At 61.4% G+C, this 21,565-nt stretch overlaps 1 protein-coding gene across 8 annotated transcripts in view; it reads right to left on the bottom strand.

Annotated features, from left to right (window-relative positions):
* The window catches only part of CAPN15 (calpain 15), a 29,308-nt gene extending 7,743 nt beyond the window's left edge, over positions 1 to 21,565 (bottom strand). For 2 of the 8 annotated variants that reach the window (XM_035266340.3, XM_078344172.1), the window contains exons 1-2: positions 21,354 to 21,565; positions 9,631 to 9,909 (exon numbers count right to left, since the gene is read on the bottom strand). In XM_035266340.3, coding sequence (XP_035122231.3) covers positions 9,631 to 9,812 — 182 coding nt within the window. In that variant the 5' untranslated portion in view covers positions 9,813 to 9,909; positions 21,354 to 21,565. Of the gene's footprint in view, positions 1 to 92; positions 391 to 9,630; positions 9,910 to 15,413; positions 15,489 to 21,353 lie in introns of those variants that run through there. The other 6 variants (XM_035266339.3, XM_035266342.3, XM_078344171.1 and 3 more) reach the window with 5 other exon arrangements.

The raw sequence follows: 21,565 nt of genomic DNA, 5'->3' as shown, positions 1-21,565 counted from the left end.
AAGGGAAGGTGCTTGTCAGGGCCACCCTGTGATTCCTGCACAGCTGGCCCCCACCCTCCCCTTGGACTGGGGAAGGACCCGTGGCTCTGCACCCCAAAGCTGGACTCCTCTTCAGGGGCACTGCCTTCTCTGTCACCAGGCCTGTGGCTGTGGGGTGGGCACCCAGGGGCTGCAGCACAGACGGCAGGGAGGGCCCAGCCAGGCTCAGGATCAGGTCTTCCCGGCCGTGGAAGAAGAGGTGCTCAGGCCTCGGGAAGGGCAGGTGGGCTGTGCCTCCAGCTCCTGCAGACCTTGACAGGCTGGCCAAGGCTTGGGGAGGGCATGGGCTGATCTGAGCAAGGGGCCTCCTCACGCCACAGCACAGCCTCCAAGACAGACTGGCTGCTCTGCCTGGCAGAAAAATCAATTGTTCTCGTTAATATGGCATGAATCTTGCGCTTCTAACGGCAGGCTCCATCTAAAACCTTTCGGTTCAGGAAGAAAGAAAACTTGCCTCTTCATAAGAAGCAAAAAAACCAAAAAGTCTCCGCAAGCAACATGAGTGTTTGTGGAGCCGAGTGGGCTCTGACGCTGCCCTCCCTGTGCTCAGCCCACATGGCGAGGGCTCTGAGCTGCTCCTGGCAGAGTGGAACATGAGTGTTTGCGGAGCCGAGTGGGCTCTGACGCTGCCCTCCCTGTGCTCAGCCCGCATGGCGAGGGCTCTGAGCTGCTCCTGGCAGAGTGGACGGGGAGGAATGCATTGGGTGAGGCTCAGGACATCCAGCTGGAGCAGAGACCCAAGGCCAGGGACCTGCTCTAACCATGGGCTTCTGTGAAAAGCCCAAGGAACCTGCCTGCAGACGGCCATGCCTCTCCCCAGATCACCCATTTGGAGAAGAGCTCAGGCCGCACAAAGCACGTGCAGTGGCCGGCGGGCTCCCGGCCTCACCTACACACTCCCGACCTGGCTGCCGAGCGAGGCGGTACAGCCCAGGCATCTGGACAGGTCTCCTGTGGGTGGCAGAGTGGCCGTGACCGTCGCAGCCCGCACTCTGGGAGGGGCCTTCAGACTCCACACCCCAACTGCAAGTAAAGGCTGAGGTGGGCGGGGCCTCCTGGGACACGCCCTCCCTGTGGTCCTCTGGCTGCTGCAGACTAGAAAGGGCAACCTCAGAGGCTCCAGAGAGGAGAACCCAGGTCCCTAGGACCAAAAACTGGCCAGCAAAGTGTCTGCTGGTCCTGCCAGCGTCTGGGACACATGAGAAGACACGTTTTGGAGCCGTCCTGGAAAAACCCAGGTGAGCCAGGAAGACAGCCTGCAGTTCAGGGGGGTTTAGATGAAACAAGGCCTCGGCCCTTCTGTGGCTAGAGACTGGGAACGGACCGTCACCGACTCCGCAGTCTGCGCCGTGCAGGGATCTCGCGGTGGGCCGAGGTGGAAGGGGTCAGGGTCACCGGCCCGGAGACCTGGAGACCTGGGCAGGGCCCCCACACCCCTCCCTTCCCTTCTGCACTGGCTCTGGTCTCCATAACGCCCGGCCGCTCCCTCGGCCGCCCTCTCCTCTGCAGGGCCTGGGCAGGCTCCTGGGCTCAGAGACCTGAAATCCTTAGGGCAATTTAGATGGGGTTTGACCCATTGCCCAGGATGAAGTGCAGTGGCCCGATCACGGCTCACTGCAGCCTTGGCCTCCGGAGGCCAGAGCACCAAAGGCCGCATCAGGAGTCCGGAGACCCAAGCAAGGACTAAGGAAGGTCCTTCCAGAATTCTGAACCCAGAGCGCTCCGAAGCCGCAGCACACACTGCTCAGCAAGGCGTCCCGGCCACCGCGGGATGCATGCGGGCGCCGTCGCAGGGGACAGCTCGGGAGGCGATGGAGCCGCTCCTTACTGCACACGGGCCGAGTCGAAAGCAAAACGGAGGCAACTGTCCAGAAAAATCCGACACAAGGGCCTGTGTGCCCCGTTAGCTGGTTACCAACACTCAGCTCCCATTTACAAGGGAGGTGATGAAGTCGCTTGCTGCGTGCTACACAGAGCCCACCCTGGAGCAGCTGGGACGGCAGCGCAAGACAGAGCCCACCCTGGAGCAGCTGGGAGAGCAGCACAAGACAGAGCCCACCCTGGAGCAGCTGGGAGAGCAGCGCAAGACAGAGCCCACCCTGGAGCAGCTGGGACGGCAGCACAAGACAGAGCCCACCCTGGAGCAGCTGGGAGAGCAGCGCAAGACAGAGCCCACCCTGGAGCAGCTGGGAGAGCAGCGCAAGACAGAGCCCACCCTGGAGCAGCTGGGACAGCAGCACAAGACAGAGCCCACCCTGGAGCAGCTGGGACGGCAGCACAAGACAGAGCCCACCCTGGAGCAGCTGGGACGGCAGCGCAAGACAGCCCACCCTGGAGCAGCTGGGAGAGCAGCGCAAGACAGAGCCCACCCTGGAGCAGCTGGGAGAGCAGCGCAAGACAGAGCCCACCCTGGAGCAGCTGGGAGGGCAGCGCAAGACAGAGCCCACCCTGGAGCAGCTGGGAGAGCAGCACAAGACAGAGCCCACCCTGGAGCAGCTGGGAGAGCAGCACAAGACAGAGCCCACCCTGGAGCAGCTGGGACGGCAGCACCTGGAGCGTGGAGGCCACAGGCCTGTGACCGTGCACGGGGTGCAGTCCAAGTGCTGGGATATGGCCGCTTTCTTAGAAAAAGTGAGGAGGAGGAAACTCATTCTGTCTCCCAGGGCCTCGGTCAAGGCCACCAGAGCCCTGAGGCTGGGGCTCCCCGGGGAGCTGGCTGAGGACGCCACACCCAGAAACACAGATGGCCCTGTCTGGTGGGGACCGCCCTGTGCCAGGCAAGCTCTCAAGGCACCCTGGGGTGCTAGACAAGGTCAGCAGCTCTTCCTGCTGTGCCCAGGGTGGCTGATGCCACAGGGGCTTCTGCCAGAGCTCTGAGGGGTGGGGGTGGTGCCCCTTGGGCTGGGCTGCACTCTCCTGGGCTGGCCACAGCCCGGTGCTGGTCAGCCTCCCTGGGTAGGGTCTGCCCTTATTGCCTGTGTACTAAGCCGCCGCTGCCTGAGCTGTTGCTTACGGATTAAGGGAGCTGCGCCCAGCACACAGTCAGCTGCACAGGAGCCTCCGGCCCGTGCCGGCCACATGCTGCGGCAGGGAGACACAGGCTGCGCCCAGCTCTCCCAGACTCCCCAGGCCTGTGCAGCACTTTTCCTCCTTATGGGGAAGTGTTCATTGGGGCCACAACACCTCTCCTGAGGCGCTGTGAGAATTCAGCGGTCACCAGGGCCGAGAGCTGGGGCGTAGCTCTTCAGTCAACATGAGGGCCGCCCTTGACCTGCCCCCTTCCCAGTGCCCTGTCAGGGCAAAGCAGGGGTCACCTGTGTGTGGGGAGGGCTCCGTGTGTCCCTCGGGATGGTGCGTGTACATGGCGGGGAGGGCTCCGTGTGTCCCTCGGGGTGGTGCGTGTACACGGTGGGGAGGGCTCCGTGTGTCCCTCGGGGTGGAGCGGGGTGGTACGTGTACATGGCGGGGAGGGCTCCGTGTGTCCCTCGGGGTGGAGCGGGGTGGTACGTGTACATGGCGGGGAGGGCTCCGTGTGTCCCTCAGGGTGGTGCGTGTACATGGCGGGGAGGGCTCCGTGTGTCCCTCGGGGTGGTGCGTGTACATGGCGGGGAGGGCTCCGTGTGTCCCTCGGGGTGGTGCGTGTACACGGTGGGGAGGGCTCCGTGTGTCCCTCGGGGTGGAGTGGGGTGGTACGTGTACACGGTGGGGAGGGCTCCGTGTGTCCCTCAGGGTGGTGCGTGTACACGGCGGGGAGGGCTCCGTGTGTCCCTCAGGGTGGTGCGTGTACACGGTGGGGAGGGCTCCGTGTGTCCCTCGGGGTGGAGCGGGGTGGTACGTGTACATGGCGGGGAGGGCTCCGTGTGTCCCTCGGGGTGGTACGTGTACACGGTGGGGAGGGCTCCGTGTGTCCCTCGGGGTGGTACGTGTACACGGTGGGGAGGGCTCCGTGTGTCCCTCGGGGTGGTACGTGTACACGGCGGGGAGGGCTCCGTGTGTCCCTCGGGGTGGTACGTGTACACGGTGGGGAGGGCTCCGTGTGTCCCTCGGGGTGGTACGTGTACACGGTGGGGAGGGCTCCGTGTGTCCCTCGGGGTGGTACGTGTACACGGTGGGGAGGGCTCCGTGTGTCCCTCGGGGTGGTACGTGTACACGGCGGGGAGGGCTCCGTGTGTCCCTCGGGGTGGTACGTGTACACGGTGGGGAGGGCTCCGTGTGTCCCTCGGGGTGGAGTGGGGTGGTATGTGTACACGGCGGGGAGGGCTCCGTGTGTCCCTCGGGGTGGTGCGTGTACACGGCGGGGAGGGCTCCGTGTGTCCCTCGGGGTGGTGCGTGTACACGGTGGGGAGGGCTCCGTGTGTCCCTCGGGGTGGAGCGGGGTGGTACGTGTACACGGTGGGGAGGGCTCCGTGTGGAGCGGGGTGGTGCGTGTACACTGCGGGGAGGGCTCTGTGTGTCCCTCGGGGTGGAGCGGGGTGGTGTGTGTACACGGCGGGGAGGGCTCCGTGTGTCCCTCGGGGTGGTGCGTGTACACGGTGGGGAGGGCTCCGTGTGTCCCTCGGGGTGGAGTGGGGTGGTATGTGTACACGGTGGGGAGGGCTCCGTGTGGAGCGGGGTGGTGCGTGTACACGGCGGGGAGGGCTCCGTGTGTCCCTCGGGGTGGTGCGTGTACACGGTGGGGAGGGCTCCGTGTGTCCCTCGGGGTGGAGTGGGGTGGTATGTGTACACGGTGGGGAGGGCTCCGTGTGGAGCGGGGTGGTGCGTGTACACTGCGGGGAGGGCTCTGTGTGTCCCTCGGGGTGGAGCGGGGTGGTGTGTGTACACGGCGGGGAGGGCTCCGTGTGTCCCTCGGGGTGGAGCGGGCTGGTGCGTGCACACGGCGGGGAGGGCTCCGTGTGTCCCTCGGGGTGGAGCGGGGTGGTGCGTGTACACGCGGGGAGGGCTCCGTGTGTCCCTCGGGGTGGAGCGGGCTGGTGCGTGCACATGGCGGGGAGGGCTCCGTGTGTCCCTCGGGGTGGAGTGGGCTGGTGCGTGCACATGGCGGGGAGGGCTCCGTATGAGCCCCTGCCTGCCTTCCTGCAGCGTGTCACCGCATCCTCTCTCCCACGGCTCTCATCCATCTCTAGCCTGGGGGCCTGCTCGCCGTACACCTTGGGGGTCTGCTTGCAACAGCAGACGGGAGCTGCCTGGAGCTTGGGCCCTACAGCAGCCAGCCGTGGCAGGGGTAGCCCCAGGGATGCCGACCCATGGGAGAGCCTGGCAGGAGGCCAGGTTGAAAGAGAAAGAGCCATGTCGTGTCCCAGACACCTCGGCCTGACCCTGTGGGCCAGATCCCAAGTCTAACACATACCCACCACGCCTGGCACAGCAGACCCCACGCCTCCCCCGCGGCTCCGCCCCTTCCCTGTAGCCAGAACCGCGGCTGCCACCATTCTACTCCCTGATAATCCCAGGAGTGTGGCCTGCAGCCCCTGAGAGCTACAGACTGAACAGGCCCTCCTGAGGTCTGAAACTGGCCCAGTGCTCAGAAAGAGGGGCCGAGAGTCTTCTGCCCTCTGGAAAGCGAGAAAGGGAGTAACAACTTTTTCTACATTTTTCTATTCTACTTAACTTGTTTTTTTGAGACAGGGCCTCACTCTGTTGCTCAAGCTGGCGTGCAGCGGTGATCACAGCTCACTGCAGCCTCGACCCTCCCAAGCTCAGGTGATCCTCCCACCTCAGGGCTTATATTTTTCTTTATTTATTCTTTTCAGATGGAGTTTCACTCTTGCTGACCAGGCTGGAGTGTAGTGGGGAGATCGTAGCTCACCGCAACCTCTGCCTCCCAGGTTCAAGCGATTCTCCTGCCTCAGCCTCCCAAGTAGCTGGGATTACAGGCGCCCGCCACCACATCCGGCTAAATTGTATTTTATTTATTTATTTATTTTTTTGAGACGGAGTTTTGCTCATTACCCAGGATGGAGTGCAATGGCGCGATCTCGGGTCACCGCAACCTCTGCCTCCTGGGTTCAGGCAATTCTCCTGCCTCAGCCTCCCGAGTAGCTGGGACTACAGGCACGCGCCACCACGCCCAGCTAATTTTTTGTATTTTTAGTAGAGACGGGGTTTCACCGTGTTGACCAGGATGGTCTCAATCTCTTGACCTCGTGATCCACCTGCCTTGGCCTTCCAAAGTGCTGGGATTACAGGCGTGAGCCACTGCGCCCGGCTAAATTGTATTTTTAGAAGAGATGGGGTTTCTCCATGTTGGTCAGGCTGGTCTTGAACTCTCGGCCTCCCAAAGTGCTGGGATTACAGCTGTGAGCCACCACTCTGGCCTGTTTATGTATTTAGAGACAGAGTCTCGCTCTGTCACCCAGGCTGAGTGCAGTGGCACAGTTTTGGCTCACTGAAACCTCCACTTCCCCGGTTCGAGCGATTCTCCTGCCTCAGCCTCCCTGCTGGCTGAGATCACAGGCACGTGCCGCCACGCACGGCTAGTTTTCTTCCTTTAATAGAGGCGGGGTTTCACTATGTTGGTTGGTCCTGAGATGCCCACCTCAGGTGACCCACCCGCCTCAGCCTCCCAAAGTGTTGGGATTACAGGCGTAAGCCACTGCACCAGCCTGCTTCAATTCTTAATAAATGTATGTAACCTCTATGACGAAAACAATTCCACTAAGGTAAAATTTTAAACTGTGACTTGAAAAAACATACCGCTGAATTTAAAAACCTTGAACTTTCTTTTGTACACATAAATTTAGTAAAAAATAAGAGCAAGAGCAGCCGTCACCCTGTGGAAAGTATGTGGGGTGCTTGCTGCCTGGCTGCCACACGGCATTCAGCATGCAATCCAGCCACTCGGCCACTGCCCTGGGAGCCACGGCCCAGCCCAGCAGCTCTGCTCTAAATAAATGGAAAGGAAAGGAAAGGACACGTGTAAAGCCGGACATGTAATCCCAGCATTTGGGAGGCTGAGGCAGGAGGACTGCTTGAGCCCAGGAGTTTGAGACCAGCCTGGGCAACAGTGTGAGACCCTGTCTCTACAAACATTACTTATTTATTTATTTCGAGATGGAGTCTTGCTCCCTCACTCAAGCTGGAGTGCAGTGGTGTAACCTCGGCTCACCACAATCTCTGCCTCCTGGGCTCAAGCGATTCTCCTGCCTCAGCCTCCTGAGTAGCTGGGACTACGGGTGCGCACCAGCATGCCTAGCTAATTTTTGTATTTTTAGTAGAGACAGGGTTTCACCATATTGGTCAGGCTGGTCTCAAACTCCTAACCTCAGGTGATCCACCCACCTCAGCCTCCCAAAGTGCTGGGATTGCAGGCGTGAGCCACCATGCCCGGCCAACTTTTTTTCTCTTAACTAACCAGCTACGCGGTGCACATATGTAGATCCAGCTACTGAGGAGGCGGAGATGGGAGGTTCGCTGGAACCCAGCAGGTACAAAGTGCAGGCAACGTGATTGCAGCACTGCACTCCAGCCTGCGTGACACGGTGAGACCTTGTCTCAAAAATCAACCAATCAATTAAGAAAGAAAAGAAAGGCTGGGTTCAGTGCCTCACACCTGTAATCCCAGCACTTTGGGAAGCCAAGGAGGGCAGATTGAGAGGTCAGGAGTTTGAGACCAGCTTGGCCAATGTGGTAAAACCCTGTCTCTATTAAAGATACAAAAGTTGGCTGGGCGTGGTAGCACGTGCCTGTAATTCCAGCTACTTGGCAGGCTGAGGCAGGAGAATCGCTTGAACCCAGAAGGTGGAGGTCACAGTGAGCTGAGATCATGCCATTGTAGTCCAGCCTGGGAGACGGGGCAAGACTTTGTCTCAAAAAAAAGAAAGGAAGAAAAGACAGGTGTGGATGGACGAGACATGGAGAGATGCCCCACATGACTGGCCACCAGGGAAACGCAGAGCAGAGCTAAGGAGAAACCAGCTCCCACCCCCTGGGATGGCCAGAATCACGAGGACAGGCAATGGCAGGAGCTGTCGGTGGGGAGATGCTGGGACCCTCCCCAGCATTGCTGGCGGGAACCAAGTGAGGCAGCCACTGTGGAAAACAGTTTGGTAGTTTCTTAGGAAGTTATGGAAGTTTTCCACACCTCCCCGCAATCCCACTCCTAGGTATCTACGCAAGATAAATGAAAACAGGACCACGCAAAACCTCATAAAGAACGTCCACAGCATCGTTCACAGAAGCCACGTGGAAGCAACCCTCGTGTCCGTGAACAGATAAAACGTGGTTCATCCTGACACGAAGCAGTGAATGGCACCGCCACGGCGGCAATGTGCATGAACCTGGAGGGCATGTGGCCACGTGAAGAAGCCAGACACCGGGCCACGTGTCCTGTGGCTCCACAGTCACGTACCTTCTGCACAAGGCAAACCCAGGCAGGAAGCTGGTGGGTGGCCGTCTGGGGCTGGGGGTCTTCTGGGTTGTGGGGTGCTGTAACGCTGGACTGCAATGATGGCTGCACACCTCTACAAATGGCCAAAAGTGACCAAACTGCCCTTCTAACAGGCGAATCGGGTAAGTTCCACTTCCGCAAAGCTGCTGCCGGCACACGTGGAGGCGCTCACTCGGAGGCCGCAGGTGCAGGAGCACCAGGAACTGGGGACGGAGCACAGAGGCCCTTCCCCTGTGACCACCAGGCCCCACACGGCCCCTCCACGGGTCCGGCCTCTGCCATGCCTCCCTGTCCATCAGGGTAACTCTCAGATGGGGCTCCAGGGTTCTCCCACATGGCCCCTGGCTAATCCTGTGCATTCTCAGCCCTCACTGGCCAGAGCTCAGGCCTTGGCGTGGATGCCACCTGGAGGCTGGTACCCCAGGCCTGGCTACCCACTGTGGCCTTGCCCACTGCCTGCAGCTCCACACCCATCCCTCCCACCTGGGGGCCAGCAGAGAGCAAGACGCCGTCCCACGTGGGAGCTGGGTCTGCTGGAAGCTGCTGCCAGGTGCAGCCTGGCAGGCCCTTTTGAGGGCCAGACGCAGGCATAATGCCTGCAGAAGCCAGTCCCGGAGAGGACTGAGAGGAATGGCTGCCACTGCAGCTGCAGCCCCAAGGCCCTGGGCCCCTGAGGGTCCCTGCCTCCAGTGAGGGCACAGGACGGGGTGACAGCAGGGGTGTCGGGGTCCACCCAGTTCAGAGCTCACCGCCTGGGGCTCCCCAGGGACGCAGCAGATAGCCAAGGCCATGGCAATGACTAGGAAGAGCCAGCGCGTGGAGGAGCCCGCACCAAATCATGTGGCCCGTGACCCCCGGGGGGCAGCAGGCAGAGCCCAGCAAGTGGTGGCAGCTCTGAAACCGTGGGCAGCAGGCAGCATGCCCAGTGCCTGCAGCCGGCGGGGACCCCAGCCCACAGAGAAGCTTTAGAAACAGCCTCTGCGTGAGAAACACAGGGCCGCTGGGACCAGACACACATGCCCCATCCCACCACTGACCAGCCAAGCTGAGGCTGGGGTCCCGGACCTGCTCAGCTCCTGCTTTGCGGCGAAGAGAGCTGCCACAGCTGCAAGGGGCAGGGACCCACTTCTCTGCAAGCACCTCTGCACGGAGAAAGGCCTCTTGCCCCCAGGAACCCTCCGGGTCTGCCCCTCCCCACCTCTTACCTTCGGGCCCGGGGGCGTGGGGGCTGGTGCTGCCGGCTGACCAGGGGACCTCCCCAGACAGGCCCCCCTGAGCCGCTCCTACACCAGCCAGCCGCTGCCGGGGGGCCTGGGTAGGGTGGACCCCCGGGGAAGCTGTGGTCCGACTCGGTCTCTGCGGCCAGGGAGGAGGCGGAGCTCCCCATGGCCCGCCGGCCGGCGGCCGTGCTGACAGCCGGACCTGGTCACCTCTGGCCAGCAGCGGGCGAAGCGGAGCATGGAGGGAAGAGACAGGGCGGCAGGCTGGTCAGAGTGACACACAACAAAAATAAACAGACAGAGAGAGAAAATAGAGAAGAAACAGCATGATTCACACACGTGGCCCGGGAGGACTTCCCAGCATGCCCCGCCATCTGGGTGGGCTGAGGGGATGTCTTGGTGCAGGGCCTGGGGCCCAAGTTCGGCACCCACGGGGCTCCTCCCTCAGGGGCCCTAGGATGCACCCTGGCCCCCAAAACCCCAGCATCACATCTGTAGTATTCAGAGATGTATGATTCCTTGGTGAGAAAAGAGATCGCACTCTTGTGCTGTATCACAGAAGGGACAAGGGGACATCTACCCAAGCGGAGGTGTGGGAGGTAGCAGAGGGTTTGGGGAGCTGCTGCAGGCCCAGGCCAGATGGAGACCTGGAGCTGGGTCACAGAGCTGCCCACACGCCATTCAGGAGCCTTCCAGAAGGACGGTAGTCCAATCGGGTGCACCCACAGAGCCACCCCTGCTGGGAGGCCCGGGAGAGGCACAGGCTGTCCAGGGTTTTTGGCAGGCGGTGGCCCACCTGCGCTTCTGGGAAGGCCATTTTGCCCACTCTGGCTGAGGACAGATCAAATACAGCTGAGAACATTAACCCTGAGAAGGGAAGACCCTGCCAGCTGCAGGAAGCTGCTCTCTCCCCAAGTCCGACACGCCCCAGCCTGGGCAGCACAGTGAGACCCTGTCTCTACAGAAAATTAAAAAACCACCTTGCGTGGTGGTGTGTACCTGCAGGCCTAGCTACTTAGGGGGCTGACGTGGGATGATGGCTTGAGCATAGGAGGTCAAGACCATAACCGGCCAAGATCACAACACTGCACTCCAGCCTGGGCAACGCAGTGAGAACTCTCTTTTTTTAAGACAGAGTTTCGTTCTTGTTGCCCAGGCTGGAGTGCAATAGCGCAATCTTGGCTCACTGCAACCTCCGCCTCCGGGGTTCAAGCGATTCTCCTGCCTCAGCCTCCTGAGTAGCTGGGACTGCAGGTGCCCGCTACCACGCCCAATTTTGTACAGCTTTTAGTAAAGACGTGGTTTCACCATGTTGTTCAGGCTGGTCTTGATCTGCTGACCTCAGGTGATCCACCTGCAGTGGTGGCTCAGGGCACAGGATGCACAGGTACAGTGTGGGGTACGGACCACAGCCCAGCCCAAGGCCTTGTCCAGCCTGCAAGTCAACAATGACTTTTAAATTTTTTAAATGGTTTGAAAAAAATCAAAAGAAAAACAATCCTCTGTGAGAGGTGAGAGTTACACGAAATTCAAGTCTTGGGGTCTGCAGGAATCTGAATGTGCACAGCCTGGCTCACTCACCTGCAGGTGCTTCTCCCCAGGGACCACCCTGTGCTCACATGTGCCCTCAAAGGGGCACCTGCAGGCCAGGCCGGAGAGCGCCGTGCAGTGTGGAAGGAGCCACAGGAGTCATGGTGGGTCTCCTGGCAGCCACGTGAGATGGGGGAAAGGGCCAGGCGCGGTGGCTCACGCCTATAATCCCAGCATTTTGGGAGGCTGAGGCGGGTGGATCATGAGGTCAAGAGATCGAGACCATCCCGGTCAACATGGTGAAACCCTGTCTCTACTAAAAATACAAAACATTAGCTGGACGTGGTGGTGTGTGCCTGTAATCCCAGCTACTCAGGAGGCTGAGGCGGGAGAATTGCCTGAACCCAGGAGGCAGAGGTTGCGGGGAGCCGAGATCGCGCCATTGCACTCCAGCCTGGGTAACAAGAGCGAAACTCCGTCTCAAAAAAAAAAGAAGGGAGACAGGGTAAAGGAACAGGTAAAGCAAGCCTTGGCGATGTGCCCGGCATGCTCTGCAGTCTCTGAGACACGCCACATCCGTGTGAAACGAACGTAAAACACAGTGCAGACATTTGGGACCCGTTCTCCATCCGGGTCCCTGGACGCCACTGTGCCCGGCAGCTCATCTCACATGGACGCGCCACACTACAGGCCCTGCAGCCACAAGTGCTGGCAGCCTCCAATGTGCAGGACACGGGCAAGGGCCACGGGGTCTCAAATGCCACATGGAAGCAAGGCCAGGAGCCCAGCACACATGGAGCAGTCTCGCTAGCAGGGAGCCCACATCAGCCCAGGCCTCTTGCGGGGCTATGCCAGATGCCGGAGCAACCCAAACAGCTCCTGCCCCCCACAGCTCGTGCCACGTAGGAGTTGCTCACAGGGGACGGCTGGACATTTCCGACACTCCCATTCTGCAGCCAAATCCTGAGCAGGGTAGGGCAGGGCTTGGGTGGGAGCCTGGACTAGTGGAGGTGCCCATGGGGCAGACATGCCCTGAGCTAGTTTGGCTCTGACAGGAGCACTGCCCCTGTTCTCTGTGAGGACTGCACACCCGCAGGGGCCAGCCTCAGCTCCTTCGACACTCCTCGTGGCACCTGGGGTCACGCGCACTGCCAGAAACACAGCCTCCCACAAGGCCCCGCCTGCTCATCACTGATGCCTTCAGCAGGCTGATGGCAGAAACGGTGCCCAGCTGCATCCGGGCAGGAAGTGAGCTGCTCTCGGCCTCCCACTCTCCTGTGCTTGCTCAGAAAACTCTCCTGGAGCCAGAGCCAGTCTCAAGCAACTGACCCTGTGGGCCCCGTCTGGGCAAGAGGGAGGCCTGTCCTAGGAAGGCAGGGACAGCACAGTCCCCTCTCGTGGGTGCTCGCAAGACAGGAGCCTGCCCAAAAGAGCAAACGCGCCTGCCACGGAGCCTGGATGGCCAGTTCTGGAAAGGACTCTCCAGGGTTTTCTGGCGCACTCCAGGGGATCTCCAGAGATGGCATCAATGAACCACCCCTGATTCACTGCCAGAGGAGTCCAGAGCCCCGTGCAGATGGCAGGGTGCCCTGGCTGGAGAGACCCACTAAGGAGCGAGGCCTCCTCCACGCAGCTGGGGCTCCTGGGACACGGCTGCCAGCCACGTGCAGACCTGAGGAGCCCATCACAGGGGTGGCTGCGGGAAGCTGGCACCGATGCTCCTTCCAAAGCCCACCCGCCAGCTGCCAAGTGCAGCTGTGGTTCCTCTGTCCCCCTCTGTCCCTGTCCACTCACAGCTGGACAGATGCTAGTACCAGGTGAGCAGCTATGAAAAAGGCTCCCAGCCTGCATTCCCCTAGAGTGTGGGAACTGCATTTACCAAAGACTGAAGGGAGGGGACCCCAGGAAAGAGGGGCAAGGAGTGGTGAGAAGGAAGGAAGGCAGAACCAACCAGGGACAGCTCCCAGGCAGGGTGACAGAGACAGGTGCCTCTCAGGTTCAGCGATGCCATCTCTGGAGGTCCCCTAGAGAGTGCTGGAAAATCTAGGCCATGGGTGCTAACTCTGGCCAGACCTTGAGAGGGGCGTCATCACACCAGGGCCACTCGCCTGAGGACACCGGGGACAGGGCCTGCTGCAGGAGGAAGTTCGCTCACCACTCCCAGGGCCTGGGCACACGTGAACTACCACATGCTGCCCAGTGCAGGTCAGATCAATCCGTGGTTCCCATCTGGCTCCCTGTCCTAATAACCGGGGAGGGGGGGGCCACTTTCACCAAGTAGTGTGCCAGGCAGGTCCCCCAGGGACAGCAGGGAGAGGGCCCCCACAGGGCATGCCGAACCCTGTGCCACTGCTGCTCCTGCAGGGCCTGCTGGTGGCCGAGCATCTGTGCCACTCCTGTGGGCCGCACGTGCCCCTGCTGGCTTATCTGTCCACATGTTCCGGCCTCTGCAGTGGGAATCAGCAGGAGCCCTGCCTGCAGGGGCTCTCTCAGGGCAGCGCCTCCAGAGTGGCTGTGACAGAGCCAGGCTGCAGCCATGCCCACCTCTGGGCTCCCTGGAGGGGCAGGGTGAGGAGGGCCCAGGACTGTGTGGACCTGTGCCTTCCCCCTACAAGTCCAACCATGCAGCTCCCTGCCCTCGCTGGGAACCGCTGACCTAGTTTTAAATGGGGCGGTGGCCTAGATCCAGCCTCAGGGAAGTGGGGAGTGGGGCCGCCACTGTCCTGTGGGGACAAGCAACTAATGAGCAGGGCCGACTGGCTGGACCCTGTCCTGCATGAGGCGTGCCGCCCATGCACCCTGTGAGGGCCTCAGGGAGTGTCCAGCCAGGGGATGATAACGAGAAGGCCCCAGGACTTAGCACAGGGGTGGGGCCTGGAGATGACCGTCACCGCCCTGCTCCATCTGCAGCCGCTGAGGTCTTCCGGGGGTCTCTGGTGCCTTGACAGACCACCCGGGGCAGAACAGGGTCTTTGGGTGCCTCTGAGTAAGTGCTGGGCTCAGCAGGGTTGACTCGTAGGGATGGGATGCGTGCTCCTGAGGCTCTGGTGAATGCAGGCAAAGGCACCTCCCGAGTCAGCGTCCCCATCTGGGGAGCTGGTAGCCCACATGGGAGCAAGGCTGGCACATGTGGAACCCACAGCTGTGTCCACTCCACACACACTCCCCAATGTGGGACCCACAGCTGTGCCCACTCCACACACACTCCCCACATCCTTGCTAACTAACGGTGCACACAGCTGTATTCCCTGGGCCTCCCCGCCTCCCCTGCCCTACAGGTGACACAGGCGTGTCCCACTCACACGGCACCTGCTCCCAAGGCCCTAAATCTCCATCAATCTTTCAGAGCCATCTCGCCACCATGGGAAGCGCAGCAACCCCAACAAGGATGCCTCGATGTAACCCCTGCTCAAGTCAAGGGAGTGGGGGGTGGCAGACGGAGAATGGAGGTCCCTGTGTCCTGGCCCCATGGCAACCCCACTGTGCCCTAGGAATGCACCCACCAGACCAGAGGCTGCTGGTCCAGACAGAAAGCAAGAGCCAGGCACTACCGGGACGAAGCTCAGTGGGTCCCCACAACCTGAAGACAGGCACCTCTGCGTTCATCCCCACTGAGCTAGGGGCACCTGTGGAGGAGATGGCCCTGAGGACGTGAAGTTCCTGCATGAGACAAGCAGGAGGGCTGGGGACAGGGCTACCCATCACCCCTACAAGAAACCAGGCCAGGGCCCCGCCTGGGCGAGGACGTGAACTACGACCGTTCACCTCCAACGAGAAATGGCAGGACGGCACTCTCCAGACACAGATGGAGGCTGCTCCCCAGGAACCAGGCACCCTACGTGCCGGTACCGGCCAGTGCCCAGCCAGACCCCCTCCTGGCTGAGGAAAGCAGCGGGGGCCGTGCACATGTTCCTCACCAGCCCTGCTCCAGCACTGCCCCAGCAATACCGTGGGGTGTGGGAGGTTCTGTTTAGGGGCCAGGGCCACAGCACAGGGGAGGCCACCAAAAGGACAAGCACCCCCTCAGGATCCCAGACCACCCTCACGGTCACCCCCCACAACAGGACCACAGCCCAAATGGCTGGGAAAACCAGGCTCTTCAGGGCGGGCAGGGGTTCTGTGAACCAACGGCTCTGAGGAGGTGCCGCCAGCCACGGCACTCCAACCCTGCTGCTCCACGAACGCCTGCAACCCATGCAAACCCACAGGTGAGCCGCAGTGCTTGGGAACAAACTCACCTGAAGCTGCGGCTAGCGCCCAAGCCCCTGTGCCCTGTCTGGCTGCTGCCTAGGAAGGGAGGAAGGGAGGCATCTAACCAGGCATCCGGCTTCCTCCGGGAGGACTCTGACCCTGAACACCAAGCCCCGCCTCCGGGCCTCTCTGCAGGAGCCAGAGTCCCCGGAAACCAGTCCCAGGAGACCCTTTGCCTTAGAAGCTGTGTCTCTCTGAGAGCCAAAGGCAGCCTGGGGAGCAGCATGGGCTCAGCCGGTTCCTCACTACCCTGGTTTAAGGCCCCCGTCTAGTGCAGTCAAGCCCCGGTCAGCCAGCACCGTGGACAGGGCCATTTGGGATCCTGTCTGGATCTCCCACAGCCTGGCTCTGCTGCAAGGAACAGGCCATGGGCAAGAGTCCACGGGCAGGGCCACAGAGCAGCACCAGCCAGGGAGGCAGCCAGGCTTCCTGCGCACAGCCAGGGAAAGGTGCCCAGCTTGGGCAGAGCTCAGGCACATGGCCAGGCAGCTACCTCGACTCCCCTGGACCCAGGCCCAAGCACCACCCGGCCACTCTAACTGCCACCAGGGCAGCTGCTGCCTCAAGCCAGGTGGCTTTGCTTCTCTTGGCACATGCTTCCCACAGCGGTGCCATGGCGGTGGGTAGGACGCTCATTCTCCCTGCCCCGTCCTTCCTGGGCGGTGTGGGGCCCACTGTGGCCTTCCCACTCAGTCATCACCTTCTTTTTTTTTTTTTAATTTTTTAATTTTTTTGAGAGAGACTCTCATTGTCTCCCAAGCTGGAGTGCAGTGGCGAGATCTCGGCTCACTGCAACCTCCGCCTCCTGGGTTCTAGCGATTGTCAACCTCCCAAGTAGTTGGGACTACAGGCATGTGCCACCACGCCCGGCTAATTTTTGTATTTTTAGTAGATGGGTTTTCACCACATTGGCCAGGCTGGTCTCGAACTCCTGACCTCAAATGATCCACCTGCCTTGGCCTCCCAGAGTGCTGGGATGACAGGCATGGGACACTCCCCCAGCCCATCACCCTCTTCTGTGATCAGCACCGAGGATGGTGTGGTGACATGTGCTTGTGGCACAGAGAGGGAGGCCCAGGCCTCACCTCGGAAGAGTGGTCCACAGAGCTCAGCCGAGACTCAGGCACAGAACAAAGGCCTTGGGACTAACCCTCACTGCAAGCAGGAGGCTCTTCTGGGGCTCGAGATCTCTGCGTCTGCCAAGAACCTTGCAGTCTGCAGAGGCACCAGCCACCAGCTCTGGGTGGAAGTCAGAGGACTGGGGGCCCACGCACCACTGGGGCTCCAGCCATTCAGGCTGTGCTGTCCCACCTGGCTCTCCGGACAGGGCTTCACTTCCTCGGCCCGTTCAGAGCTGCTCTGAGACACCTCTGATGCTGCTCACTGTGAACGCCTGCACCCTCTGATGGGCTGGATCCTCTCTGCCTTAAAGCCGCCTGGCCTTTGAGGGTGAGGGGAAAGCAGAGGCATCTTTGCAGCGATGGTGAGGGGCTTGGGCTGAGCTGAGCAGGGTGTCCAGAAGGACACATGGGGTAATGGGGTCACTCCTGCGCCCCTCTGTGTCTCTAGGGTGGCACACCCCCTCAGTGAGGCCTTGCACATTTTTCAAAACGATATTGTCAGGGACATGGGAACACTCAAGATTTTGACTTTGAGTTTCACAAGTTCAGTGTTAACGCTGAATTCTTTTTTGTTTTTTGGAGACAGAGTCTCGCTCTTTCGCCCAGGCTGGAGTGCAATGGCGTAATCTCGGCTCACTGCAACCTCCGCCCCTCAGGTTCAGGCAATTCTCTTGTCTCAGCCTCCTGAGTAGCTGGGACTACAGGCATGCACCACCATGCCCGGCTAATTTTTGTATTTTTAGGAGATGGGGTTTTGCCATGTTGGCCAAGCTGGTCTCGAACTCCTGACCTCAGGTGACACACCTGCTTCGGCCTCCCAACATGAGCCACCGTGCTCAGCCGAATTCTACCTTTTTTTTTTTTTTTTGAGACAGAGTCTTCCTCTAGGCTGCAGTGCAATCTCTGCTCATTGCCACCTCTGCCTCCCAGGTTCAAGCAATTCTCCTGTCTCAGACTCCTGAGTAGCTGGGATTACAGGCACGCACCACCACACCCGGCTAAGTTTTAACTGAGATGGGGTTTCGCCATATGGGTCAGGCTGATCTGGAACTCCTGACCTCAGGTGATCCACCTGCCTTGGCCTCCGAAAGAGCTAGGATTACAGGCAGGAGCCACTGTGCCCAACCCCAGATTCCATTTTTAACAGGAAAAAAAGGATCAGACAAGCACATGTGTTTTGACACTTCTCTGTTTCTGTGCTTGCCAAGTGCAAGCTCTGATCTAGGCAGCCTGGTGACCTTGCCAGTGGCCAAGCAGAAGCCACAGGGACGCAGGGGGCACCTCTCAGAGAGGGAGACTGGGGCCTTGGCAGCTGTGTGGTCCTGGGCCCAGAGGAGGCCTCTTGGCGCCTCTTCCCCTACCAGCTCCAGCCTCTCTGCGACCACCTTTTCAGGAAGGGCAGGGGATCCAGAGAGCTCCAAAGCTTCCTGCCTTTCCCATTACAGAAGGCTGGGAGGTAGGGGGTAGGGAGTGGGGATCAGGCAGAGGGCAGAAGCCTGCCTGGGGGATTCTACTTCCAAAGGGCAGAGGCTGGGTGTGGTGGCACCCGCCTGCGGTCTCAGTGCTTTGGGAGCCTGAGGCAGGGGGATCACTTGAGCCCAGAAGTTTGAGGCTACAGCGAGTTATGATCGCAACAGCACTCTAGCCTGGGCGACAGAGTCTGACTCAAAAACGTAGAATTTAAGACATCTTAAAAATAAAGGGCAACTTTTTCAAGAAAAGTGAGGGGGGGGCATGGGGAGGAGTTCTCTCTGTAGCGGAGGGAGCTCCTTCCACAGAGCAGCCTGAAGCAGCAATCACCGCCTGCAACTGGGCACAGCTGCCGAGATTATTTCAGAAAGCAGGATCGGCCTGCTTCCTCCTGACTCCTGACGAGGCCCTCCAGGGAGGCGGGGACGGCAACCCTGGCAGCCTCCCTTTGACCTCGGGGAACTGAGAAATGATGGTGTCTGGAGGCCAGGAGGGGAGGGACTCAAGGAGTCCACCCTGGTGTCCTAGGCAAGTCCTGGGGAGCGTGGCCACCCTGCTGGCCTCCTGTACAGCACTCAGGCAGGCCCCGAAGATGGTGTGCGAATTAACTGCCTGATGCAGCTCATCAAGGGGCCCCTGCGCTGGGCTAGGATGCCCCTGTCCTCCCGTAGCCCCCACTCCCTGCACCCTGGGGGCCAGCAGCAGCCCGTCCCGTCCTATGGCGCAATGCAGCCATCCACAGACTCCCGCCTGGGCCACGCACTGTGAGATCTGCACCCAGCTGTATGGGGCCCACACGTAACAGGGTGTGTCTGAACAGGTCTCTGGGCCCAGCCTCCACCCACAGCCTCCCGGCAGGGAGACAGGCACGCAGGGGTCACAGGCCGGCAAGTCTGTTCTCTCAGACTCAGAAACGAGCCGAAGTCAGGTGTGGCCACTTCCACGCCACAGGGGCTGGTGTGCTGCCTTTCTGGAGCACCCAGGAGTCCCCCTTGGCCACCAGAACTCAAAACTCCAGAACTGCCTGTGGTGAGGGCTGACCGTGGTGCTCACTGACCGCCTGCTCCGCACACGGCTAGATGGTGCTGGGCACTGGGCCTGCCAAGAAACGGAAACGGCCCCTGCCCTCCCAGCGCCACATTGAGCAGGGACACAGGACGGTGCCAAGTGTAACTGCTGCAGGCAGATCCCACGGAGGGGAGCCAGGGACCACCGGAGGGGCAACATCACAGCTATGCACAGACTTGAGCGTTCTCGCCAGCACGGGGCATGAGGGTCCAGTGGCTCCAGCAGCTGAGGCACAGGCAGGTGGTAAGGAAGCACACGTTCACACCGAGACGTTAGGAGGGATGTGGAAGAGCTTTAGGGAGAACAAGTCCCACTGGGCTTCTGGGCACTCCGGCTGTGCGGGGGTCAGACAATGAGGTCTAGGGTGGGAGCAGAGGGGCAGAGTGGGAGAACAGGAGAGCAGAGCGCCCGCGGCAGCCCACAGGCACGGGGTCTCCTTCTTCCGCGTCTGATGAAGAAACCACCCAAGCCCATCCTGTGTCTCATGAAATCTCAGCCGCCCTCCTGGGCTTCTGTCACTGCTCCTAAAAGACCCCACACCGTGTGGTCTAATGACGTTGTTCTCAGCACCTGCCCACACCCGGTGCAGTGAGGAGAGGCGTCACAGCTTGGGCCAGAGGGCTGGACCAGGGGCTGCTCGGCCACCAACGGCCACGTGGGTGGCAGACTCCCTCGGGGTCTTCAGCGATGGCTCAGGCCCATGAACAACTCCCGAGGTTCTGGAGGGTTTTTTGGGCAGCAGAATTCTTCCCTCTCTCTAATCGCCTCATATGAGGTGGTTTAACGGGCAGGATAGAGCCCTGGGCTCAGCCTCCCTCGGCCCCTCTCCTGCCATCACAGCCATCCTCCAGCGCCGGTGGCAATGGGGTGGCCGGAGTGCTGCCAAAGGCCTGGGCAAGGATAAAGTGTGGGGTGCCCAGAGAGAGGTCCAGCAGGGCCGAGGCTCTTACACAGATGCAGCGTTAGAGGGGAACAGCCACCTCCCGCTCTCAGAGACCACAGTCTGTGGAGGCTCAGACAGGAGGCCCTGTGCAAGCTGCGCGGTCACTGAGCCTTAGGCTCTCCTGGGGACTCAGAGGTCACTGCTCCTCGTGCCAATCAAGCCACTCTGGAGGGCCTCAGACACAGAGACAGAAGCGGGAAAAAGGGGGGTGCTCCTCCCAACGGCAAAAGGACCTCAGAGGAGGCGCGACACACCGAACCCAAGGCCGGGCCAAGCTGTTTCCTGCAGGACCTGCCTCCCCCTGCCAGACCAGAAAAACAGTCTCTCCTGCCCTGCCTCACAGTTGAGAAGTCACTCAGAACCCGGAGGCAGAATCACCCCTACATCCTTGCCCAGCCCCAGACTCTGGGAGGAGGCAATCACGGGGCACCGCACTCCCACGCTGAACCCTGACTCAAGCTCCCGCACCTCAGACCCGGGCAGAGGAGGAGATTCGGGTTTCCCAAAGGAGAAGCAGACAACTCTTCAGCACCCAACTGAGCCCCAGTCTTCCGCACACACTCAGGCATGGCCTCAGGTTCTGGGCGTCACCCCTGCTTTCTGGGTCCTGTTACCAGCAGTCTGGTAACAAACTCCAGGGCAGTAAGGGGACCCCGAGAGCTCACCGGGCCAGGCAACCTGACCACACGAGATCCCCCGGCCAGCTCTAGAAGGGCCTCTTCTGCAGCCAGCAGGAAGGGCGCGCTGGTCAGAGAGCGGAGTCTGCAACTTCCCATTTGGTGCCGCAGCAGCCCCGGAGGAACAGGGAAGAGAACACTGGCATGGCTGGCACTGTACAAGGCTCCTGCCGGCCCCTCCATGCCGGGTGGCCGCCCCCAGGCCGTTCCCCAAGTGACAGGGGAGCGACGCCCGCACCAAGCACCCCATCCGTAAGGTGGCCAGCACCGCGCTCTGGGCCCGGATATAAGGGCACTCAAGGGCAGGCAGGGCCGGGGCCGCCTCCTGCGTGCGCGGCCCCCGGAGCTGGCCTCGAGTGACCCACATGGCCCAGGTCCCTGCCGACTTCCCGCCTTCCTCTGGGCTCCTCTCCGAAGCATCGCCCGAGCCCAGCCCTGGTCCCCAACGGCCTGGAAGCGCGAGCGGGCGGCAAGCTGACCCCATCCGAGGGCCCGGCCGTCCCTGCCCTGGCCCGGAGCCCGGCGCGCTCAGACCCCGAGGCCTCCAGCGCCCCGCCGGGCCCGCGCTCCCCGCCGCCCACCGAGCCCGCACTCCCCGCCCGGGGTCCCCGGCTGCGCGTCCGGCCCAGCTCGGCCGGCGGGACTCACCTCCACAGCCCGGTGGCGCCGCCTCCGTCCTCCCGGCCCGGGCAGCGCGGCCCCGGCCCCCGGGCCCGCTCGCCCCCGCCGGCCGATCCACAACTTCTGCCTCCGGAGAGCGGCGGGGCCCCTCTCGCCGCCGGCCGCGCTGCCCGGACGGCCTCCCCGCGCCTCAGCCGCGGAGTGCCCCGACCCGGCCCCGGCCACTGCCCGCGTCAGGC

Source organism: Callithrix jacchus, chromosome 12, assembly GCF_049354715.1.
Source record: "Callithrix jacchus isolate 240 chromosome 12, calJac240_pri, whole genome shotgun sequence".
NCBI lineage: Eukaryota > Metazoa > Chordata > Mammalia > Primates > Cebidae > Callithrix > Callithrix jacchus.
Note: the sequence above shows the minus strand (reverse complement) of the source record. Positions and strands in the feature narration are given on the sequence as shown.